This window comes from Lepidochelys kempii, chromosome 6 (assembly GCF_965140265.1).
Source record: "Lepidochelys kempii isolate rLepKem1 chromosome 6, rLepKem1.hap2, whole genome shotgun sequence".
NCBI lineage: Eukaryota > Metazoa > Chordata > Testudines > Cheloniidae > Lepidochelys > Lepidochelys kempii.
The window spans coordinates 84,732,740-84,759,454 of NC_133261.1; the positions used below are offsets into that span (position 1 = coordinate 84,732,740).

The 26,715-nt window shown below is 40.6% G+C and overlaps 1 protein-coding gene across 3 annotated transcripts in view; it reads left to right on the forward strand.

The window, feature by feature from the left end:
- Positions 1-9,321, forward strand: part of NUBPL (NUBP iron-sulfur cluster assembly factor, mitochondrial) — a 152,230-nt gene extending 142,909 nt beyond the window's left edge. The window contains exon 10 of one of the 3 annotated variants that reach the window (XM_073348972.1): positions 3,772-9,321. In XM_073348972.1, coding sequence (XP_073205073.1) covers positions 3,772-3,800 — 29 coding nt within the window. In that variant the 3' untranslated portion in view covers positions 3,801-9,321. The remainder of the gene's footprint in view (positions 1-3,771) is intronic. The other 2 variants (XM_073348971.1, XM_073348973.1) reach the window with 2 other exon arrangements.
- The last annotated feature ends 17,394 nt before the right edge of the window (positions 9,322-26,715 follow it).

The window sequence follows — 26,715 nt, forward strand, 5'->3', positions numbered from 1 at the left end:
TCCTGTTCTCTGATTTGATTCAGTGGTTGCTAACAGGCCTCCAACTATTCACCCTCCTGGACTTAGTTAGTTTGCACATTGATCTGTATGTATGAAAAATCCTGTGGCTCTGAGTTATCAGTAACTCCTAAAACAGGTAATGGTGTTAATGTAGAGTGCCAGCCCTCCCACACGCACCTTTTTTGCTCACTGTGTCCTTTCTGAACCAGTGATTATAACATTCCAATCATGCGAGTCATCCCACCAAATTTCAGTAATGCCAGATATATCAAATTTCTACTCATCAGTAAGCATTCCCAGTTCTCCTTGCTTGTTACTCAGACTCCTATTACTGGTATATAGGTAATTGAAAAATGTCTTCTCTTCACAGTCTCAGTCACATGGTTAGCAGGGAGATGATTGATCTACTCTCCCTGAGTAGAGGGAGACCACAGCTGCGCATAGTAAGTGCAGAGGCTGCACAGAAGTATGGTTGGGCCAGATGGTTGGATCATGCACTTCTCCCCATCAGAAAGTTGTGTTCAGACAAGTCAAAGATAGCTGCTTCTATGAATCAGCCCCTCCTTGTGGAAAAAGAGGAAAATGCTCTCTAGAAAAATCCCCGCTCTAGGACACATTCATGTTTTGGTTGCATAAACTAGCTGAGTTGCTGCTTTTGTCATTTAAAAAAAAAAAAAAAAGCTAGTGAAAATCCCGTGAGGGAAAATCTTTGTTTCCTTTTTTACCTTGACCAGGGTCTGGAAAACCCAGTTTCAAAAATGAATTGGGTTTCAAGGCCTTGAAATTTTAGTCACCATAGCCTGTAAAGGGATGTATAGTCTACTTCTATTGGGTTTCAGAGTAGCAGCCGTGTATCCGTAAAAAGACAGGGAGTACTTGTGGCACCTTAGAGACTAACAAATTTATTAGAACATAAGCTTTTGTGAGCTACAGCTCACTTCATCGGATGCATAAATTTGTTAGTCTCTAAGGTGCCACAAGTACTCCTTTTCTTTTTACTTCTATTGGAATGCCGTGCCCTGACTCCTCCTGCTCTGGAAGTAGACACATGGTTTCTGCAGTGCATTGGGTTTTATATATATATTGTGGATAAGGAGGAGCAGGATTGCCCCTAATCTTTGATGGGAATTTTATTGAAAAGTGAAGGCTTGACTGTTGTGGTACAGCAATGGGACTTTATAATTCTGATGGCTTATGTCTAACTTAAATAACTTAACTCCATGACATACCTCCTGTTTGTACTTCTTAGTGAATTGTGAACAGAAGTTTTTAAATACATTTTCATTTCATTCTATTTCACTCAGTGATGTCAGACTTGCTTGTAACTACATTGTAGAAAATTAATTTATTAAAATATTGGTTTATGGGGTTACATCATAATTATATGCAAAATAATACATCATAACTGTGCAGTCTCCATACTTTTCTTTTGTACTATATTTTGGGGACTATAAAAGTGAGTTGTGGTGGCTGGTTTTGCTGATCATAAAATTACCCTAAATCATTCTCTTGTTAAAGATCTTAACACTTTATAGAGTAAACTAAGAATTTTTGAAGCATGTATAGTACTAAATGGTAAAAAGAATTGTACCCAATAATTTGGGACTCTGTTTTTAAAAATAGCTTGCCTTTTTCAAAATGACAACTGTACAAATAAGACAATGTGTTGAAGAATGTTAAGTAACCCCTAGCACAAGACTTATTTCCTGCGTAGTAGGAATGATTAAACAGAACTAAATTCTTCAGAATCTCTTGTAGAGTTTCTTCAGTTAGCTATTTGTCACCTTGATTTAGCACTGATTTATAAGTGCACAAATTGGTAGATTAATGGTTGGAGAAGTCTGCTACTGTTTCATGTAGTTACATTATCCAGTACCCACAGAAACTATCATTATAGAATGGGCATATGGAGGAAATATGAGCGACATCAATGGTGCTAGTCTTTTGAAAAAAAGCTAATGATAATTATATTATTAGAATTGCATTTTTGGACCTCTCTTAGGCAGTATTAATGTTCTGAATTGCTTTTGAAAGAAGAAAAAGCTGCCTCCAAGCTGAACTGCAGAATAGGAAATACTGTTGTTCATCCTGGTAGTTCTTATTTTAAACAAGTCTTAGCAGTGTCAACATACTGCTACTGCACTTGAGGCTGACCATGCAAAGACTTAGGTAAGTGAGTCACTTTACTCTCGTAAGTAGTCCTATTGACTTCAGTGGGATTGCTCACAAGAATACAGTTAATCATGTGTCTTTGTAGCACTGGGGCCCTTCATTTTATCAATTGTGATTATATTATACGCGCCTTGTGTACTATTTATAAAGGCCTTGATCCTGCATTCCTTATGTACCCAAAGCTTGAGGGCCAGTTCTATGGATACGTGAACACTTAAGTAACAAGAAGTGCACCTGATATCACAGTGGTAAAGCAGTGGGGCTGGGAATGGCACAAAGAAGGATGGAGGGGCTGAGAGTAGCCTCCAGGTATTGGAAGCATGTGGGTGAGGGTGCGGGTGGCGGGGAGAGTAACACATTGGTGATCCTTCTAGCCATGTCTTTCTTTTCTAACAAAACAGGCAAGACATTCTCTGCAAAATACCCATTACAGCGGGAGTGTAGGGTGGGCCAGAAACGCAAGCTCATTGTGAGAAAATTAAGAGGTCACTTGATCATTCCCTATAAGTATCTAAATAGGGGGAAAAAAGCTAAGTAGCAGAAAGGTCTATTCTAGCAGACAAAGGCATAATAAAATCCAGTGGCTTGAAGAATTCAAAGTGGAAATAAGATGCAGATTTTTAACAGTGAAGGTAAAATCACTGGAACAATTTACCAAGCCCTCTTGGTTGGTTCTCCATTGTTTGAAATCTTTAAACCAAGACTGAATGTCTTTCTAAAATATGCTGTAGTTCAGACACCAGTTATTGAGCTTTATACAAGGATTACTGGGTCCAACTCTGTGGTCTGTGCTATGTCAGAGGTCAGAGTTCTGGTCCTTTCTGGACTTAGTCTATGAATCTATGATCAGTTTGATAATGAACCTGGCTCTGTTGGCTTTTAAAGTTGTTAATGGAAAAGGACCTTGGTACATATAATAAGACTGTCTCCTTGAGTGTTATTTTGGTAAGCGTCCATGTTCTGACATCATCTACCTTGTTAGGGACTCCACCATCACACCATAGGTTGGTGTGTGATTGACCTTTACTGGGGTGGTCATTAATCACTTGGAATTTGGTCCATTTGGACATCCACCTGAATCTCTTGGAAAAAAGGTCTTTTAAAAAGTATTTTCATTTTTAATCTCTGTTGACTCTGTCATATTCTCCTTAGTGCACCCCAGTGCGTAATGATGTCATTTACTTGGCTTTTTAGTATTTTATTTGTTTTTTGTCTGAAGTTTGAAATTGTGTATGCAGCACCTCGACCAACTTGACAGGACAGAGAAACTTGAGGAATAACATTTTCTGTCAGGGACGAAGGGGTCCTTCACAGGAAGAACACAAGCACTGCCTGCTGGACAGGGCAGATTGTTCAGCTGAGTTTTGGACTGGCATTTTAAAAATAACTGACCATATTTGGAGTTGATTTTTTCCTTGATACTTACTAACACTTAAGTTTTAATTATTATAATTTTATTTCACCAGCAAAAAGGCAACACTGAAATTGAAATACTTCTCTGAATGTGTGTGGAAGAACATAGCATGAACAGAAGTTTTTATATTTCTTCTGCTTTCATATAGAAAACAAAAGGTAATAGATATGTTTTTGTTTTTACAGGCCAAAGCCTATCTAAGGATAGCTACTGAAATAGTAAGGAGATTGCCAACTCCTCCAGCATGATGTGCTCATCTCGGGTACCGGTGATCAGAACTTAACAGTAAAGTGATTCGATGGTGTAAGCAGTGGTGGAACAAGCAGAAGTGCATAACTCTATGGATTATCTATTGTATTTGTAAAAAAATTATTTTGAAGTTTAGGAAACAAAGTTTGAAAGTATTGTTATTTTATATTTGTCATGACATCATTTGGTTACATTCAAATGGATTGAAGGAGATGGTACGTGACATTTTTATATGGTTGTCCGCTGCTGATTTTTAATATCCTTGAACAACAAGGACAAAGTGCATCATTCAGCAATGGAGTTTCCCTCAGTTTTAATGTGAAGGTTCAGCCTGTGGAAACTGCAGTCCCAGAATACAATGTGCCATCTTCATCCAAGCAGAAAGACTCAAAAGTGGACCATGGCATGTTGAGGATTATAGTCCCTGGCTCACAACTGTATAAAAGATGAGGGCATCTGCAATTTCCCCAATTTATGTACATTTTTATTCAGACCTCGGTGCTCTTGTTAAATTGCCAACATGGTCTTAAATTGGGCAAAGCATCAAGTACTTAATTAGCAAATGGAAAAACTACGTAATTACCATATGTTTGTGTACATTTACACTTAAGCCTCAAAAACAATATGATCTGCATATTCTGTAATGACTTTTCCTAATGGTTCAAGAGCAAATTTCTTCCCTATTGGATTATATTGGGTTATGAGGTAATTTCCTACTTACGGGATAATGGACTATATGACCTGTAGGCAAATTACTTGCCTGCTTTGTGTTATGTTGAACCCAGATAGAAAACTAGGTAACAGCAAGGTCTTCATTGTAAGACCTATCATATCTGAGTTCAACTTGGCAAGCGAAATAAATGACAAAAATTAATTAATTTCATGGCTGCATACAAGCATGTGTTCCCAAATCAAAGTAACAATGCAGGATCTGAAAGTTTGCTTCTGTAGTTACATCTTTAGTTTATACAAAGATACAATCGTCAGACTGCAAGACCTCTTTTGTTTTTTATTGTCTTGTGTTCTATGATCCTTATTTTTCGGTTGGTATAATTTCTATGGATGAAAAAACATGATTCTGTGGCACAGGCTTCCATTTACAATTAGAAGTTTGAATTTATAGTCAAGACTATTTCACACCATTCAAATATGTATCCTTATGGAGTTTTGCCTTTGACTTCACTAGGGCCAGGATTTCACCCTTTGTTTACGCCATTGTTCCTGTCGCTTTTCTCCTCTTGAAATAATATGACATAAAATAGAATTTGGCATTCTTTGAGCCTGGGCACACTTAAAACATATGCACTGAAAGTGAAATTAAAATTTTGCTTCAAATTATTAATTGAATCTCAGACTTGAGTGGAGTTTTGTAAATATGAAAAATAATGTATTTTAAGATGACTGATTTTTTTTATCTTAGCTCTCATTTATGTACCTGGAAAAAAGTGCAGAGAAGTAAAATTGCAGCTGTTTCAGTAGCCATGTTATTTCCAGCTTTTGGATTGTACCTTTATTCAAACACAAGTATCCAATCATTTGCAATTGTCTAGTGATATATTTTACAAAAATTAAACTCTTAATGGTGTGCTTCCTCTTGTCACTTCATTGATAACTATTTGCCTTGTTGGTTTGGTAAGAAGTTTTCTCTCTATGTAGGCATTTCTGTTGCACCCACCAGAGTAATATTAATTTATCTGCATGTGTGTATGTCTGTAAACATTTGTAGAGCTCTCATCACCGTAGTACTGTAGGACATGTTAACTCTCAGTGCAAAGCTTGGATTTCCAAAGTTGTTTTTAAAATTTAAAAAAGTCTATGTCAGGCTTTCCAAATTTAGTATTTATTATCTTCACTCTTGATGTTAGCAAGTTTGTGAGTGGCTACTGACATTTCCAGTTCAGGATTAGAACTATCATAATTCAATTAGAGGACTGTTTTTTGGGGTTTTTTTATGTTTCTCCACATCCTTGGTTGGTGTGAGGGATCAAGTTAGGTTTTTATAATGTTCTTTTTAAAAAAAACAAAAAAACCCAAAGCATTAGGTTTTACTCTTTCGAGTCCTGCTGCTATTAAGCTACCTTTAATACCTTTCGGTTAACTACCAGTGTCCTGGGAAAATTTGTAAACATAGTTTCCGAAAGAATATGCAAAATGCTTTTTAATTAAATGCCTTCATGGAAGGATTGTCCTGTGCATATTTGTAAATAATGTTTAATGCTCACTGTAGTGGATGAAATTAGATTTTTTTAATAAAGAGTGGTATCAACCGTTTAAAACACTTATAATAAATAAAGGGCCTTGCGAGTATGCCACTGAAAGAATTATCCTTGCATATAAGGGCAACCATATTCAAAACAAAACTAAAATCAAAACGAATTAGCATTACATGCCTTGTCATCACTAATGGATAAAAGAATCTTCCTCCTATTACTGTTTCTGCTAATGAATGTAAGTCTGTTGATGCACCACGACTATGGCTTTTACACTATATAGATACTTGCACTTTTTTTGATTATACAGTGTGTACTGATGATTAGTTTTGAATGCTGCTGAAATTACTGTAGAGCCAGGCTAATTCACACAAATGACTGGAATTAATTACTGGATGACTTGATTTTGAGTATTAGTGAAAGGCACTACATAGGAAAGGCAATATTTGACTATAAAACAATACATATGGTAAGTTAAAGACATAACATCATAAAATATATTTTGTTTACTATCCTCACCACAGTAGTTTACTTTCAACTACGGGATTTGATATTTCATAAGCAGTGGAACAGGTTTCTAGGGAGGTTGTGGAATCCCTGTGTCACAAGCATACCCTGCCAAAGACTCTGCTGCCTTGTGGTGCCCTGCTTTATGGAGCTCTCCTTTTAAGAAGAAAAGTGCTGTGAGTTCAGACCTCCAAGGGTTGCCTAGAGAGGCCTCCCAGGATCAGCTGCACGCGGAAATAGTGAGACTTGGTCCTCTAGTGTCTAGAAGGGCCAAGAGCAGGCAGAGGCCAGTTAGGGCCCAACATGCCAGTAAAAAATGGCTGGCTGCTTCTGTCAGGAGCTAGGGATGGGTGAATCTAGGACAGGAGAAGATGGATCTTCTTTCTGTCTTAACCCAAAAAGCCTGGTTTGGTATGAGCCTAATTCTAAATGTACCTTTATGTTGTTTAAGTGTAAAAGACTTTTATTTCCTTTTGTGGAGCATAAGGCCCAGGTGTGCCATCCTGAGTTGAAGGCATAGGCGCTGACTTCCTCAGTTCCGGGGGATGCTTGATCCCTGCCCCCACTTCACCCCTTCCCCCAGGACCCCACTCCGCCTCTTCCTGTTCCACCCCAGCCTTCCCCAGGCTCTGCCTCCACTCCACCGCTTCTCCCAAGCCCCCACACCTACCCCACCTCTTCCTGCCCCCACTCTTCCCCCTCCCCAGTACCTCCTGTGCGCTGCTTGAACAGCTGATCACAGTGGGATGGTGGGGGAGGAGCTGATCGGCATGGCCACTGGTGGGCAGGGGGCGCTGATCTGTGGGGCTGCCAGTGGGGGCTGAGCACCTACTGTTTTTTTCCCGTGGGTGCTCCAGACCTGGAGTGCCTACGGAGTCCGCGCCTATGGTTGAAGGTTAATATGATTGCTGTAAAATATGGTGAGTTTGCTTTGCAAGATGCTCCATTGGCTCAGCCTGTATGATTACCTGCCTTGTGGACAGGTGCTGTATGAGTGCATTTGGTGCAAGGAGCTCATAGCCTTCAGAGACCTATAGGGACTGGGAGTGGCTGGCTCGCTACAAAAACAATTTTCCCTTTCTTAGTATTGACACCACCTCATCAAGTATTGGGAGTGGACCACATCCACCCTGACTGAATTGGCCTTCAACATTGGTTCTCCACTTGTAAAGTCACACTTCCTTTTCTTCATGTGTCAATATGTATTTATGCCTGTATCTGTAATTTTCACGCCATGCATCTGAAGAAGCGGGTTTTTTACCGATGAAAGCTTATGCCCAAATAAATCTGTTAGTCTTTAAGGTGCCACCGGACTCCTCGTTGTTTTTGTGGCTACAGACTAACACGGCCACCCTTCTGATACTTGGTATTAAATGACGCATCACAGAAACGTAGTGAAATGATTAATCAATTGGGACACTGATACCAGGGCACAAAATATATGAGAACGACAGACTAGGTCACGCTGATGGGGGAGTGGCACTATCTATGTGAAAGAAAGCATAGAGTCAAATTTAGTAAAAATCTTAAATGAATTACCAAATCTTAAATGAAGTACCATAGAATCTCTATGGATAGAAATTCCATGCTTGAATAATAAGAATATAGCAATAGGAATATACTACCGACCACCTGACCAGGATGGTGATTGTGACTGTGAAATGCTTAGGCAGATTAGAGAGGCTTTAAAAATAGAAAACACTATAATAATGGAGGATTTCAACTTGATACATGTCACTTCAGGACAGGATGCAGAGATAAAATTTCTAGAAATCATTAATGGCTGCTTCTTGGAGCAGCTAGTTCTGGAACCCACAAGAGGAGAGGCAGTTCTTGATTTAATCCTAAGTGGAGCACGGGATCTGGTCCAAGAGGTGAATATAGCTGAACTCAGTAATAAATTACGGCAATGTAATTAAATTTAACATCTTTGTGGTGGGGAAAATACCAAAGAAGCCCACCATAGCAGCTTTTTCACTTCAAAAAGGTAAACTACACAAAAATGAGGAAGGTGGTTAAATGGAAATGTCACAAGAGTGAAATGTCTGCAAGCTGCATGGAAACCTTTTTAAAACACCATTTTAATGTTGTTATGTATGTTACATTGTTCTTGTGTGTGTATTTTAATAACTACCTGTTCAATACTGTGCAAATAAAAGTATTTCAGAAATGACAGCACAGTAGTTAGCAACAGACTGAAACACGTTTCTGGATCAGGATAGATCTGACAGCAGAAATAAAATTTTGAATTACTTTAAAAAACTTGACCCACCTAACTTTTTACTAAATCAGTATCTGGTATTCCTGGGAATTAATTAAACAAAGCCATCGGGTTCCTTTACCAATTGGTGTATCTAAGGCTTTATTTCCTTTTGTAACAGAGTTAAAAAAGAGAGATAAAATCAAACTTTAAATGGAAAAAGGGGTCTAGTTCAAGAAACACTTGACAAGAACCTCTTTATTTCCTTAAGGGTGAGTGTGTGTGTATATAATGTATGTATGTAGGTAACACTTCTACAGCACTTCAAAGTGCTTTTTAAACAATCATTAGCAGCTGATTGACATTTTTCAACTGCTTTTATTATTCTTCTCAAAGATTTTGTGCCTCTGTCGAGATCTTCAGATAGTTTGTTTCCTTTATACAGCCATGTTCATTGTGCTACCTTTACCTTGCATCCATTGAAGTTAATGGCAAAGCTCCCATTGATTTCAGTGGGGCTGGATCAAGAATCAAGTTACCATCCTTCTGACCAAGTAGGGCAAGATTTCCACTGGAACCAGTCAGTATTTCTCAATAAGGATCTTAGTGACATTAGGCACTAAGGTGCAATATGGGGTCTGTGATTTAGTGTCAGAATTAATTAATAATGAACTGGGTTTTTATTATTAATAGTATTTTGGTAATTTAGCAGTACCTACAGGCCAGGTACTAGATTCTACTAGATCAGTGTTTTTCAACCTTTTTTCATTTGCAGACCCCTAAAAAACTTTGAATGGAGGTGTGGATCCTTTTGGAAATCTTAGACATAGTCTGAAGCCCCCAGAGATCCATGGACTACAGGTTGAAAACCACCGTTCTATGGTAACAGCAACCTATCGTGGACATAGTTTGCTGGCCCCCAACTGTCTGATGACCACAGGTTGAAAATCACTGTGCTATGCACTGTACAACATACAACAAAGAAACAGTCCCTACCATAAAGAACTTTACAATCACGTATCAGACTATATTTTCTGAATTCTGTTTTACATCATAAGACATAGCAGAGAAAAACAAATACCATTTTCTGTACCCAAAGAGCTTTACTTTTCCATTATCTTCACATACACAGTGGGAGTTTTCTGCTCTCTTTTCAGCAGGTAGAGGGCAGATGCAGCCTCCCTTTCCTTATTTATCTATTACCCTCAGTATCTCTGTTTATATGAGTATTGAACCAAGTATTCACAAATAAAACCTCTTTTGGAATACGTGAGTCTTGAGAATAAGCTTGGGGGGATGAACATCTGTTGTCCTTTAACATCGTTTAGAGGGCTCACAGATCCTTCTAAAGTATTTTCACTCAGACCACTGGGATTTTCTAATACTTGTGTTATTTCCTGTGGTCCAAAGATTTGTTTCATTTTTCCTGTAAGGGCGGGGGGGGGGACACCCAAACCCTGTGAATGTTTTCTCTGACTACACAGGGTTTAGTTTAAGAAGACCTAAGAACTTTTTCTGTGAAACATTTCATAGATTTTTCTTTAGTATGTGAGTGATTTTTCTTTTCTTTTTTCCCTTCCCTGCAAGGGGAAATGTTTTTTTTCAGACTAATGTTGGAGAAAATGTGACGATGTAATTTTAAGTCCACTTTAGGTGTATATTTGAGAAGAATAAATGGTTGGCAAAACTGGTATTTTTAAACTTACTATGTGCTACGACTGGTAGATAGATCTGGTGCTTCTAATAGAATGTTGTTGATTTTTTTTTAAAGATCCTATTAAAAAAAACTAAGTTAAAACAGATAAGGGCACAAAGAGTCTGAACATTTCATTGTTCTACAAAATTGTGCATTTTTGTGTGAGAGTTGATTGGGGAAAGGGAAGGCAGGCTATGATGAGTTTATATGTTATCTGCTGAATCAGGCAGTTCCTATGTTTCTTTCTATTGGAAAATATTCCATGTAAGCAGGCTTTTGTCTCTGATACCTTGAGGCCTCTCATTAATTACATTTTAGATTGAAAGAAAAGGAGTACTTGTGGCACCTTAGAGACTAACCAATTTATTTGAGCATGAGCTAGCATGCTCAAATAAATTGGTTAGTCTCTAAGGTGCCACAAGTACTCCTTTTCTTTTTGCGAATACAGACTAACACGGCTGTTCCTCTGAAACCTGTCATTTTAGATTGAAGCAGTCACAGTTCAGCTTTACACTAACCACTTCCTGTTGGTGAATAATAGGATCCAATAGCTATTTTGGAGAGTTACTTTTTGAAATAAGTGTTAAAAGGCTGGGAAAATGTGCCTCATAAGCAGCTAAGCTTTGAAAACGTAGTATAATACACCCACTTATTTGTGAATGCCTGCACAATTGACATCTCTTTTGTAACACCTTAATATCCTCAGCTCTTAGAAATCCTTTGGCTATGTGGTGTTTGCACATTTTACAAATGCATTTGTTGTTAGAATAGATGCTGCCCCTTCAGTTTTGACTTCATTTATCTACAGTGTGAATAAACCCCTTATTCTAACATGGTTTTCTATGACTATGGGTAACTAAACTAGAAAGTTATTACTTAGGGGAAAAGTGATAAGGCTTGTTTGAAGCAGAATACCCCATTCCCTGAGTGGGGTTTACACAGGAAATTTGTAATCCGTCTCTATGCATGTCGTTGCCTTTATATCTTAATGGGAAATGGAAACCTTATTAATATGAAATGAAAGGTACTAATAAAATACTTTTTAATTAACAGGTGCGTTATCTAATGAAACTTAACAACATTACAAACTTCCAGAATAGTTTATTTCATTTAAAATATTCTTGAGTTTCCATTTTCCAAACACAACATTTTTCACAAAACAAGGATTATAATAAAGACATAGGGCCAAATTCTCTGCTGGGGCAATGGATGCTTCTCAATTGACTTCAGTGGAATTTTTCCCACTTAAACCAGCATAGAATTTGACCCGTACAATGTATATATAATTCAATGTCAACATGCATGGAAACAGTTATATGTGTAAATCCACAGTTACAGCTGGAGGAGTGCCAAGGAGGGACATGGGGGCCTTAGATGGGCATTGGCAGATATCATGCGCGTTGGGGTGCAGAGAAGCTTTCAAGTCACTGGTAGGAAAGGTAGAAATACAAGTAAAATTATGTCTCTAGTAGAAGAAGATGGGCCATGGTAAAGGAGAGTATATCCAGTTAATAAATATTGTTGGCATAAAAAAGGAATGAAAAATAGTCATACTTTCAGAAATACAATCACACATGCTTCGATTCCAATATTATAGCTGTCCACTAGTATAGGTTTGAGCTGAACTACTTGGCACTGGGGGACAACATTGACTCGATTGACATGTCCCAGAGATGGTGGGGCAGAATAGTTCATTAGATACCATCCATTTCCTGCCAATGTCTGACATAATTTGTCCATATGTAGGAAAGATACAAAGATCTGCACTTAAAAGTCAACATTTGCAAAACATTGTCACACAGGGTGAGCCCAAATATTGAAATTATTTCCCGTTCAAGTCTAGGGGAATCCTTCCACATCTTGGGTAGTGTCCGCTGTGTGGTAACTAAGGGTTTGTCTACACTCGCAGAGTTTTTGCACTGTAAGTTTTGCCAGTGACAGGGAACTGGTGAAAGTAAAGCACTGGTCTGTGTACTCACTTCATTCCTCAGGTGTCAGAGAGTGTTTATGTTAGCAGCACTTCTGTTGCCAATGAGAGCAGCGCTCTAGGGCAGTGGTAACTCAAGTTAGTGCCGTGGTAACTCAAGTGTGCAAGGTCATTAATCGCATCCTACTGCACAAGACCGTGACTCTTGGTAATGTGAATGACATTTTGGATGGCTTTTCAGAAACGGGCTTCCCTAACTGTGGTGGGATGATAGATGAAACGTACATCCCTCTTGTTGCCCTAGCCCACCTTGGCACCGAGTACATAAATCATAAGGAGTACTTCGCCATAGTTTTGCAGGCACTAGTGGATCACCGGGGGCGTTTCACTGATATTAATGCTGGATGGCCCAGAAACGTGCATGACGCACATATCTTTAAAAACACTGGCCTATACAGAAAGCTGCAAGTGGGGACTTTCTTTCCAGACCAGCGGATTACCGTCAGGGAAGTGGAAATGCCCATTGTGATCCTGGGAGACCCAGCTTACCCACTGATGCCAGGGTTCATGAAGCCATACACTGGAAACCGAGATGTCAGTAAGGAATCTTTCAACAACAGGCTGAGTAGGTGCAGAATGGCTATCGAATGTGCATTTGGCCGTTTGAAAGGGCGCTGGAGATGTTCATACAGTAGACAGGAAATGAGTGAGGAGGGAAGGGTGAAGGGTTGATTCATGTGGAGCGTGGAGGCCGAACGCCTGGTTGCTGAGTTGCAGCAGCCAGATACCAGGGCTATTAGAGGGGCACAACACGTGGCAGTTAGGATCCAGGATGCCTTGAGGGAAAAGTTCGAAAATTAAAATAATTAAACCTTGCTGCTGTGCTTGGGAAAGGAAGTGTTATCAGTACTTGCTGTCCTGCCTGGCGGTTCTGTCTGTAATTTCAGTGAAGATGAAGTGCTGGTTGACTTGTAGCTATGATGACATGTACAGAACTGTGAACACACAAATAAAGCTTGCTTCTTTTTGAAAAATGTGTGCTTTTATTTTAAAAACAGAGCAAACACCACATGCACATATATCAATCCTGAGTGATGGTGGGGAACAGGATGGGGGCCCCATATACCTCACAGCTGTGTGTAACGCCAGCTGTCGTTTGACAAGCTGTCTGGGGGTGTGGATTGTTGAGGAATGGAAAAATTTGCAGCGAGCCTATAAGAATGTGCAGTGGGAGTTTGGGGAGTGCATGGGAAAGGATTCTGCACTTGCTGCAATGGGGGGGCGGGCACGAATCAGGTCATTCTGCAGTGTAATGAGAGAATGCAACAGATCTGTCTGATGCTCCAGAATGTTGATTAGCCTCTCCGTGGCTTCCCTATGAAAAGCATTATTCTCGTTTTGGTCTTTGTTCTCTCCCTCTTTCCACTTTGTCATGGTTTCTCTCCATTTATTTTTATCATGTGTCTCCACTTGGGAGTGCAGAATCCCCTCACGAAACAAGTCTGCCTTAGTGCATCTTGGCCACTTTCTTATGCGTCACAGACAGTCTGCTATAGTGGGGGGTGGGTCTTCCACCGTCATTTCTGGGGAGACAAAAGCAAGACATTGCTGTGAAACATACATACGGGAATCAGTGTACATTGAAATACACCACTGGTAAGAAACGCACCACTGGTAAGAAACGCACCACTGTGCAATCTGCTTGTAGGTATTGAAATTCATACTGCTGGAATGCAGCTGGCACTGCATAGCCTCCTCTCCCCAAACACTGATCAGGTCTAGTAGCTCGGCATTGCTCCAAGCAGGGGATCGTTTGCTACATGGAACAGCCATGGTCACCTGGGCAGATGAGCATTTGCAACAGGAAAGGGAGTTTCAAACTTCCCAGGGCTTTACAGGGAGAGGGGCGGATGTCCATTTACTTGGTGTCAGAGCAGCTGAGATGCTGGCCAAAGTGGTCACTTTTGGAACTATGGGATATCCTCCAGAGGCCAAAAGGTGTTTACATAGGAAGAATGTGTCTTCACTTTCACAACAACGCAAAAAGAACAGCGGAAAGAACTGTGTGCCTCTCATGAAGGCGGTTTTCTTTTTGAGGTGGAACTTCTGAGTTTCACTGCGAGAAGTCAATAACAAGTGTAGATGCTCCCACGGTTTTAGTGCAAAAAAGGGACATTTTGCGCTTTAAATGGCAAGTGTAGACATGCCCTGATTGTTGGTAAGTGTTGTAGCATATCAGTGGTGACCTCTGTAGGGGAGAGGTTGCAGAGGTGGAAGACTATATGGGTACAGACTATACCAACCATTCCACAACCTGTATTAAAATTACTTCTTGGTAGAGAAGATACTGATGAATTGGATACAAAAATGGCTATACAATCACTGCAGAGTAGGGTGGGGTTTTTTTCTGTATTGATACCTCTTAAAAAAATCAAGGAGTCATTTTGGACAGCTCACTGAATTCTTCTTGCAGAGCACAAAATTACTGAAAGTTTCATCCCATCCCAATCAATTTTGCAACAAGCCTTTCAAAAACATTTCAAGTTTCCTATTTCTGGACTTTACTGTTACTGTTCCTTGATCAGATGTAGATTTCTAATACATTTGCATGTTGGGAGTTTTCTGGGAAATTTTAATTTGGCTGTCAGATTATATGACATCTAAAAAACTAACTGAATGCCACTTTACCTTATTCAATGGAATCAAAAGAATGTTTGGGGGTGTTTTACAGGAGGAGTTTTGTCATCTTCCCCTTAGTGAGTGTGACATTTAGTAACGTCCTCCATTGCATAGTTTGATGGAGTTATTTTGACTAGTTATGAAAGAACCTGAGTCTTGAGACTATCGGTATTTACCTACCACTAAAGTCTGCTTTTATATTGTTTAAATGTCTCTTTATGTTACCTTTATCCTCATTGGCATGTGAGTAATCATTAACTGTTAGGATTCAGCAGATAAAGTGGAAAGGGCATTTGAGAAGCATGTGAATTAATTATTTGGAGTTAAATATAGTACAAACACCCTCTCTCCTGAGCCCAGATTTTCAGTACAGAGTATGTGCACATTGGCATGATAAAAGCTGGCCATATTAAGTAATGCCATAGCAACTCTGATTTTTAAAGATATTACAGTTTCAACAGCCAAAGTGCAACAGCTCAGGCTCTGAACTGAGACTGAGATAAGAAGCCACGCCCTGAATTGTAATAATGCTAAACTTTTAGACTGTGCACTCATATTTCCTTAACATAGGAAATGACTCATTTAAATATTTACTCTTCACATGATGGCTTTCTCTCCCTGAAGAGTAGGAATCTGTTTGACTTTTTATGTGTCACTGCTCTTTATCTGTCTTTATGATGCTTGTACTTAAGGTTTGTACTGCTCAATCTTTATTGTATTGGTTTTAAAGATTGGTATCTAGTACTTTCTTTTGTTGAAGGATAATAATGTGCAATGCCCTGCACTAAAAGGTATATAAAATGGGGAACATGCTTTCTAACAATGACAACATAGCCAGACATAATTTAACACTGTGCACGTAACTTTTATCTGCTATTTAGTTTAAATAATACTGCATGTATTATGGGTGGTCTGTGTGGCCCTCTCTTGCACAAGTGTTTCCAGTTGCTGTGACATGTGAGTCAAATATTGTCTCAAGACTGGCCTTTTAATAAGGATGCTGGGTCCTGTAACTCCAGGACCTTAGGCAGAGTGGGGAGAGACAGACACTGTAGGCAACAGCACTCCCAATGGAAACACAGAGTGACCCCCTCCCTTCTTGCCTTGAAAGGCCTGTGTGAATGGCTGGGATTCCAAATCACCTAGATAAGTATGACCAATAACAGAGAGAGAGATAGTATGTAGTAAGCAGCTGGCCGCATTCTTGTCAGACTCTGAACTCAATAAAGGGTACCTTGGTGGAACCTGGAACTGCTCTTCTCTTTTTCTTATTCAAAGAAGTTTAAGAACTAACTTTTCACCCCGAAGACCATGCTCTGGATTTTGAGCTGCTTTGCTCCCCTTTTGTGCAACATTGTAAGGTAGTAATTTGATAACCCCCTATCATTAATATTTGTATGCTGTACCCATAAAAGGGTAAGTAGGTTTACAACAGAGGCTTCATATATACATATGTTTCAAATTGCTCTTCAGTCCAGTGGAAAGTGTTCTGATACTTATAAAAGTATAAATGTCAATATACTCTGGGTGGCCATTACACACACTGTTAACATTCACAATGTAAATTACATAATTTACTCTACTGGGCTGTTTATCCCACTTTGTAGAATAAATAAACGTATCCAGTAAATCTAACAAACTAATACCCCAACTCAGTGCAGCAAATCTAATAACCCCCTTCCAGCCTCCTGCCCTTCTCCAAAAATGTGAATGGAAAATAGGCTTGGAATTGGTTTATTGTCAGCAAAATCCATATGGTAAAATGAGGACATTCTTGCCTTGCGTATCTTTTATTACTCTCCTGAAGTGTCTGTTTGAGAATGTTGTCTATATCCTTTTACAAGACGTGGCTGCTTCTGTAGGATGTGACAAAATTGAATTAATTTAACTAAGAAGCAAATACTTGGAGAAGATTGCACAACCGTCACTCATAATCAACATACTCTTTATTTATTTATTTACATAATCATCTTTCTCTCCACTATCCATCATACTGTCTCTAGCTCATATTTTCATATAGTATTCATCAGTACAAATGCCACTAAAATTATCTAACACCAAGAAGGATGATGTTTCATGTGACTGAATCAGTGTGTGTTTGTGTATTTTGCAGGTGGGGGAGAGTTGCTGTTGTAATATCAAAAAAGGGGGGGCACTTTGGTATTTGCATTGTAGCAGAGGCGAGGCAAGAAGGTGCTTTTCTCTTCCATCTGAGCTGTAACTGCAGTGATCTCACTGGAATCCTCATAGCTTTGCATATACAAGCACATTTAAAGTAAAATTTACAACTTCTGCTTCCTTGATAGTAAATGGGAATTCATTTCACTGAAGCGATGTATTGTGGAGAACCAGTGAACTGTCTCTGTGGGTGGTCAATTTCCACTTGATGATAGGGGCAGCTTTAAAACTGAAGTTTGTTAGCAGCAAATTTATTACTCTTAGATAACTTTACTGCATTTTGATTCAGATAAAAACTCTAAGTTTTGGTAATGTGATACACAGAAAGCTTCATTCACCCCTGGGATACATCAGCTTCTACTGACATAGCCCAGAGTGCTGGTTCCCTGATGGTGAAATGTTTGCCTGCTTGAAATGCTGCAAAGCACCTGCAACTCATATTTGGCTGGGGGGCCCAGCGCAATTCAGTGCAGCCCTAAAAGTGAATGGCTTTGGGTAGAGGCTGGGAGAAGGAGCATGGCCCAGCTGCTCAGAGACTGCACCAATTCAGGGCATCCCTCAGGCAGCCTCTGCCATCAGGGTTTCTATAGGGCCCTAGTCACATTTTAAACCTCACCTCCCCTGAGGGATACCCTTGGGGATGGTGACATTTTAACCACCAAAAGGGAAAGACAGGGCCTGTCCCTGCAGGGGTATGAATTGAATTAAAACTAATTTATCCTGGTTCATTACTAATGTTCTTCAGTAAGTGTCAAGAGATTCAACAATGGTAGTAAACTGTACTGCGTTCTAGGGTTTTGATGCAATATAGTAATTGTACTTTAGTTTTTGCTCTGTAAATTAGCACATCTCTTTGAGGAGTGTTCATTTTCATTCAGCAGCAAACTGAATTGCATAATCACATTGTTTCTTGTGGTAAAGTCTCTCACTACTGAAACTGATACTTCTATTTTGCAATGTACTTTGCATACTCAGTTTTATGAATGGCAAATCTACCACCTCCTTTCTCAACTATCCACAACAGCTATGTAGCTGAATGTAACTTGACATAGTATTTAGCACTACAGTAGAAACTGATCATGTGTTAGCTTTCTGCAGAGCAACTGAGTCATATTCAGACAGTTTAGGGTCCAGTCACCAGCTGTGATAGTCTATGATTGCTATGCTGGGGGAAAGGCAGAGGGAGGAGACTGGCTCAAGGCAAAGTGGTGGTGAGGGTGATGAGCTTGCTACAGGTGCTTCAGTTTAAACAGATTGCAAAACACTTTGCAAATTGTACAAACCATGGGCCAAATTCCGATCCTTGTGCTGCATAGGCACAGAGCACTAAATGATTTTTGAGGGAGACTATATTTCCTTAACTGGTGCTTATGGCAGAGGGAGCTTCAGGGAGTGATGTCAAGGGGAGGAGATATCTTCCCTAACATCTCTAAATGGGCAGTTCCCCCAGATGAGTGACCCCTGGGGAAACAGAATTAGCAGGGAGGAAATGGCTTGCCAGCCCTGTTACAGAGCTCGCAACTGAACAGGTTGGGCCTATTCACAATAAATATCTCCCCTCAACCTGTTCAGACTGGGAATAAGGCATTGTAGTGAGCCGGAGTGGCCTCCCTCCAGACTTGAGAGTGAGGGACCACTACACTCCCCTTGGGGGATGGAACCAAAACCGCTCCGCCCCCCTTGCTGGAAATACTGGGGTGGGACAGGAAGTATAAAGAGAGGACCCTGCCGATCAGTTGAGCCAGATACTTCCAGCCCACTGCAGAACTCCGGAGCTGAACCTGCACTGTACAGCACCTGCCCCTGGAGAGGAGTTGTGGGATTGCCGTCCACAGTGTACCCCAAGGACCTGTGGACTACGGAACACCCCGCCCAGACCGTGGTAGGAAGTAGCCCAGGGAAACCAGACTTTAGTCCGGTTTTGTTGCCAGATCATGAGTCAGCGTGTTTCAGTAGGATGTCTGTTGACCCAGTGGCAGAACCATTCGCCACTGTTAGGACCCTGGGCTGGAATTCAGAGGAGTAGAGTGGGGCCCAGGTCCCTCTACCCCCTGCCATCAACACCACCGCTGGGGTCATGACCTATTCACGCCTAGACCAAAAGACCTGTGTGTTGCTTGTGGCTTGCCCCAGCCAGGAGACTGAACTCTAGACTGTCTGTTTGCAGGCTGCCTTAGCCAGGAGGCTTACGGTAAAGCCTGCTCCCTGCTCTGCCCTGCCCAGAGGGACAGAGCATCCCTTGTAGACTGTTAATTGCTGTCTGCCCCAGCCAGGCAGCTGTGAGCTAAAGACCACTTGTGCTCTGCCCCACCTAGAGGGCCAGAGCCCTAGACTCTTGATTGGCAGCAGCCCTAGCTGGCAGACTCTGGACTAAAGACTGCTTACTGCTCTACCCCTTTGGAGGGGGCAAGAGCTCCAGACTGTTAACAGTTGTTTGCCCCTGCTAGGAGGCTACGAGCTATAGATTGCTTACTGCTCAACCCTGCCAGTGGGACCTAAGCCTGAGTGTTGCTGCCTGGTGCAGTGAGGCGGAGTGGCCTTCCTCCCCACTTGAGAGCGAGGGACCACTACAGGCATACATTCTTCATGGTGAGAGTAATTAACCTTTGGAACAACTTACCAAGGGTAAGAGAGATTGTCCATCGCTGACGATTCTTAAATCAAGATAGGATGTTTTTCTGAAAGATCTGCTCTGGGATTTGTTGTGGGGAAGTTCTATGGCCTGTGTCACACAGGAGGTCAGGCTAGAGGATCACAATGGTCCCTTCTGGCCTTGGAATCTATGAGAATTGGAGAGAGCAGTGAATCGCACAGATCCCATCTTACTACCCTCAAGGGCCAAGTCTGTCCCTACTGCTCCTCAGTTGCATGAGTTTCCTTTCCCCGTCAACTGCTCTGTGGGACCCTAAAATTAAAGCTGCACCCTGTTCTGCACTAGGGTTACCATATGTCCATATTTTCCCAGACATGTCCGGCTTTTTAGTTCTTAAATCACCGTCTGGGAGGAATTTTTAAATATCTAAAAACATTCAGGATTTTGCCATTATTATTTTTCCCCAAAGGAGAGTTGATCTTCCCCCCCACCGTGGAGTGTCCTCTTTTTTGGATGTTCAAATATGGTAATCCTATTCTGCACTGACCTAACTGTCCTGGGATTGGTTTAAACCATTGCATGGCAGGCAATCTATGTGGGAGCAATGGCCTGTGCACTTGTCAGGATTTAGCCATCTGTAATCAATCATTTTCCACTCAAATCTAGCCAGCCATGGGAGTGAAAGATGACTTCTGTTTTAATAACACTTGGAGCAATAGAGTACAAATACCATAGCCAGTTGAAACTATTGGGAAGATTGTGTTAGGCAGAAGCTAATTTTCCAAGCTGGAAATTTGACCAGCATCCCAACATCCTCTTCCTCGCATAAAGTGCCATGATATTTTTTTTTCATGACTACACGTTCAGAATCTCAGCTTTGCATGTACTCTGCAAGACATCATTTCCAAAGTAAAAATAATGGAGTGTTTCATCCCAAAATGGCATGGGGGGTGGGGGAAGGGGAATGAAAACTATAATGGAAAGAAACAAAAATTCAGCAGCTTGGTCTAATGTAAAAGAAGTAGCTCAATGGAAGTTTTTGCTCTGGCTCTCAATTCACACAGTAAAGCTCACAGGTCACAAATATTTAGCCCCTACTATTTTGTCATGTGGATTCAACTTTTTGAAGTCAGAGGAAAAATGACTGAGCTAAATTCTTTGACACTTCTGCACAGACAAATTTGCCCCATTATGACTGCAATTTTCATAATCCTTATGATGCATTAGCCAGATTTTCTTTAAATGTTTGTAACAGAGTGAAATAAGACATCATTGTTTATCTTACCATTATCTTTTATTTGAGTTAATAGGATTAAAAGTTTATATTATATTGTTAGAAATGTTGTGTATGTCGTCTTTATGACTAATTACACAGGGTATATGTAAATTGCATCATCAGAAAAGCAGTAGAGAGAAATGTGAATTCCGGTCCTGCGAATAATTTGTCTTCTGAGCCAAAATTTTCCTAGAACATAATCAAGAAATTTCTTTTATTTTTGTATTTAGATTCTGCTTTGAGTTTTCACTTTCTTTAAAGGAAGAAAATTATTTGACCAATAATCTTTTGAGGCAAAGTCTCATTTACAAATTCCTGATACTAGTGGTCTTTGGAGCTTACACTACAGTTTAGGTGGAGTCCTTCTGAATCCACTAATCTAAAAAAGTGTGGTAATTGCCAATATCATTACTCAGTTCTTTTTGGGCAAATCTTTTGGCCGTCTATTTTCATAACACGAACAATGAAACATGTGCATGGATAACACATGTGCTACACTCCTGCCTCAAGAATAGGTTTAATAACAGAAGCTTTTTTCACTTATTGAACCTTTTCTATGTCTAAAATAAGTACATTGTTGTTCACTTGATCACAACAGAACTGGAAATTTCAAGGCTTTTATTTCCAACATTGAATGAACTGGGACTCCAAGGCCCTTTCCAGATTTTAATACGTCACGTACTAGATCACAGCTCTCTTTAAACCTCTATTTCTGTAGCTACTCTTATTTACATGAATTTAAAATGGTAAAAAATAGCTGTGCAACTGTGTGAGCAGTCTTGGGAAAGGATAAAGCGAGAGAATCACGTGGAGCAAAGCGGTGACTGATTGTGGATAAATCATCTCTCTCTGTCCTGCCTTGTTCTGAAAAAATACAACTCCCACTTGAAGATCTGCTGTTGCAAACAACTTAGTCTTTATGCAGGTCACAAGATATTTTCCATCTGTTATTTCACCAGCATTGTAGCAGATACTTAGACTGCTTTTAATTTTAAGATGTTAAGATGGGGCCATGAGTATGATTTTATTTACAGTAGGACCCAATAAAAAAGCTAAAATAAATAAAACTATTTTTAAAGGAACACCGATCTGACAAGGTATAACAACATATCTGCTTATTAAACAGGGGGTCTGTCCTACAAATGCTTTCTGCATGGCATTGTGATTCTTGTGCTGAGTCATCCCACTGTCGTCCTCCCAAAAATCTACAAAACAGAGATTTATTCAGAACACTGACAGCAGGGGTAAAGAAATGCATCACCACACCATGGCTCACAGGAGAAATACAACACATGTAATATGGTTAAACAGAATACAAGAAATGAGAGATGGTCCAGATCACAGCTTGGATTAGAACAGCTCCACGACCAGATGGAGGAAAACTGGGCTTTAGCCAATGAACTTCAAGGAACACAGCTGCAACCAAACACAGGAAACAAAGACAAACAGTGACCTCAAGCACCAACTTGAATATCTTAAACTACAGTATTTAGAAATATATCATTTATAAACTGAATAACTGATACCTGCTTACCCTCAGGGTATAGCAATTCTGTACAAAATCCCCATACAACTGCCCCAGTGTATATATATTAAAAAACCCTGCTCCAGTGAACAAATGGGCCTGAAATATGAATGCCTGCCCATTACTTATATAACATTCTTAAACTGTAATATTCAATCTTGAGACATTCCCTTCTGTGAGCATTGCAGAAGTTTGTCACTTAGGCTCATCTCTCACTCTATTTTCAGTATACAGTAGTGCTGCACTAAGTATTCAGGGCTGGCCTTACCATGAGGCAAACTGAGGCGGCCGCCTCAGATGCCAGACTGTCGGGGGCGGGGCGCCACTAGGACCCAGAGTGTAGAAAATTGTGTCTGCTGCTGGCACATATGTATTCTCTCTGCTCTAGATGCACAGAGATGGTGGAGTGCTGTGCTGGAGGAAGGAGGGCACAAGAGACATAACAGGCAGGCAGGAGAAAAGGTGAGAGGAAATAACAGAAAGCAGCTGGAGCTGCAGGGACAGAGAGGAGGAGGAGCCTCTTCTGTACCTCTCTAGCACGCCCAGGAGCCTGGACTGATTAACACCAGCTTCTCAGGGAGCTTCCTGTTTCCTGCGGCTTCCCTGAACCCACTTGAGGAAACAGGCAGTCAACTGAAGTAGTAGGAGCCAGTTAGGCCCTTAAGACGCTGATATCTTCCCTCTCTCCGGCCCTGCTACCAGCCTGCTTATTTGTCCCCTTCAACTGAGTGTTGAGAGCCACTATAGCTGGCACAGAACAGCAGTCATGAGTGAAAGAAGAAAATGCCCCTCTGGGGCAGCATTCAGAAAAAGAAAGAAAGCAAAGGAAGCTTTTCTATCTAAGCAGGAAGGAGCTCTCCTGAGATACATAGACACAAATGTTCACGGTGAGCCTTCTGGCCGCAGTGAGGATGTGAGTGGTGAGGAAACGCCTGATCTTCTGGTTAGTCAGAGTGCAGTTGACCTGGCAGCTACTGCAGCATCCATATCTCCATCTCAAATGGATATAACCATGCACATTCCTGAAGGAAAGTGTAGATCAGAGAAGAGTGTGGTGGAGGCAAAGAAACAGCTGCTGCTGAGTTTAGTTCCTTAAGTCTAGATGATCCAGGACTGTGAACCCACTTGAGCAGTAGCCTGAGGGACTTCCTTGTACTGCATGGGCCACAGCAAGTGAAAAACTTCACGTTCCCCAAAGACAATAAAAATAGAAGTTTCCATCCAACACATTATTGGCGTGAACTCCCCAATGGTGACAAAGTGGAGAGGCCATTGCTTATGTACTCAAAAACTCAGAATGCTGCATACTGTTTTTGTTGCAAAGTCTTCCAGTCTAATGTTCCAGCCACATTGGGTTCTACAGGAACAAAGGACTGGAAAAATCTGGCTAGAAATCTGGCATGCCATGAGAAGGCAGCAAATCACCAGAGAGCATTCCATAGGTGGAAAGAGCTTGAGATGAGACTAAGGTTAAAGGCCACCATAGATGATCAGCATCATGAAAAGATTGCATCAGAGTCTCTTTACTGGCAAAATGTTCTGAAAAGGCTCATTGCCATTGTCAGAATGCTTGCTACCCAAAACCTAGCACTGCGCAGCACTTCAGATCAGCTTTATGTGCCAAACAATGCAAACTTCCTTAAAATTGTGGAGTTGTTGGCTGTGTTTGATGCTGTACTCCAGGAGCATCTAAGAAGAGTCACTACCCAAGAAATGTACACTCACCACTACCTTGGAAAAACAATTCAAAATGAGATCATACAGTTATTGATAACAAAAGTCAAACTGAAGATTGTGGCAGATCTGAAGTCAGCAAGATATTACTCTGTTATTCCGGACTGCACACCTGACAGCAGCCATACAAAACACACCATTAAAGTCATTTGTTCTGTAACAACAACAGAACCTAGTGAAAATGTCCCTGAAATGGTGACTGTCAAAGAGCATTTTCTAGAAGTTACTGACATTGATGATACAAGAGCTGGTATGACAAATGTGCTTCTTAAAAAGCTGGAAGATACGGGAATTGTTATAGCTGACATGAGAGGTCCGGGCTACGATAATGGTGCCAACATGAGAGGAAAGAACAGAGGAGTGCAGACATGGATCCTCGAGCTTTTTTTGTCCCATGCAGTTCTCATTCATTGAACTTGGTGGTCAGTGATGCAGCATCAGCTTCTAGTGAGGCTGCTGAATTTTTCAATGTAATTCAAAGCATCTATGTATTTTTCTCTGCATCAACTCACTGATGGTAAATTTTGAAGCAACATCTGGGAACATCCTCTCTGACACTGAAACCACTGAGTACCACATGATGGGAAAGTCAAGTGGAGGCGATAAAGCCTATCGAACACCAAATTGGGAAGATAGATGATGCCATAGTTGCCAGTATGGTGGATAATGCTATGACAGGAACTGTTTGTGGGAGAACAGTGGCAGGGGGGAAATGGAATCACCAGAAACATACATAACTTCAAATTTCTGTGTGTCTTAGTGTTGTGGCATGACATACTGTTTGAAACAAATGTTGTAAGCAAGAGACTCCAAGGTGTTGACCTTGATATATCTGGATCAATGGAACAACTGGACAAAGCAAAGTCATACCTACAGTCTTACCGGTCAGATGAGGGATTTCAAAACATTCTGAAGAGTGCACAGAAGTTGGCAGAGGAACTTCACACTGAAGCTATTTTCCCACCCATTCAAGAATACAAGAGTCCCCGAAGAAGAAGACATTTTCATTACGAGGCACGGGATAATCCCATAAAAGACCCCAAACAACAGTTCAAAGCTGAATTCTTTAACCAGGTGCTAGATTATGCAATAGAGTCAGTTGAAGAATGTTTCATGCAGCTTAAGGAACACAGCAGTATATTTGGGATGTTTTATAATATTCCAGAACTCCTCACTATACCTGAAGAAGACCTACACCAGCAATGCAGGGCACTAGAGACAGTGTTGACACATGATGACATACGCGATATTGATGTGAGTGATTTAGGTGATGAACTGAAAGCCCTTTCAAGATGCATTTCAGCAGGATCAACTCCAAAGGCTGTTCTGGAATATATGTGCACAAATAAGATAACCACCCTCTTTCCAAATGCTTTTATTGCTCTGCGCATACTTCAAACACTTCCAGTAACAGTTGCCAGTGGAGAACACAGCTTCTCCCAAGCTGAAGTCAATAAAAACACATCTACGCTCCACAATGACACGAGAGGCTGGTCGGCCTTGCAACTATCTCAGTAGAGCATGAGCTGGCCCAGACTGTGGACCTTCAGGAAGCAGTTTAAATCTTTGCAACCAAGAAGGCACGGAAAGCACCGCTTTGATTATTCAAACAGATAAAAATGCCAGTGTTTACTATGCAGACAAGAAAAGTTACATTTGCTGTTCACACATTTGAAAGTTAAGTGTTACTTAACATTTTTGAACAAGGCATTTTAAGTTGTTCTCCTTTATTGGGGTAGGTAGCAGAGCGCTACCATGAGAGTAGAACAGGAAGAAGGCAGAATTGAGATCTTTCAAAGTTTTGGCCCAAGCAAGGGGGTATGGGGGCGTCATTTGAGCTCTCCACCTCAGGTGCCAAAATGTTGTGGGCTGGCCCTGTAAGTATTTGTGTATATATTTGTGTGAAATGACACTGTACCAACTACAGCTATTCCTACCTTGCCTTACCTGATAATACTGGGTATATGCCAGAAGATCTATGTGGACCTGTGTATTTTGCATGTAGATTTAACTGTAAACATCACTGTAAACTGCAACCTGTTAAGTATCTGTCACTATTTCACTGTCTCCATAAGTGTGAATAGCTACTCAGTAGAAGTTGCCACTGTACCTAACACTTCTCAGTAGGAGCTCTAGTTTGATGTTTGCAGCAGTAGTCTGAAAAATGGAGCTTCTACTTGAATTAATAGAAAATTAACAGTGTTCAAAATTGTTGTAAGATAAACTCTGTATTTCTTAGTTGTTGAGTTAAAATATCCAAATAAAGGCCCTACCTCAAGAGGCTTGAGAAACCCTGCTTTTTCATGCATTCCAATAGGAGATAACCTTTCTGTCCCACTCTCCATGATCAGATTC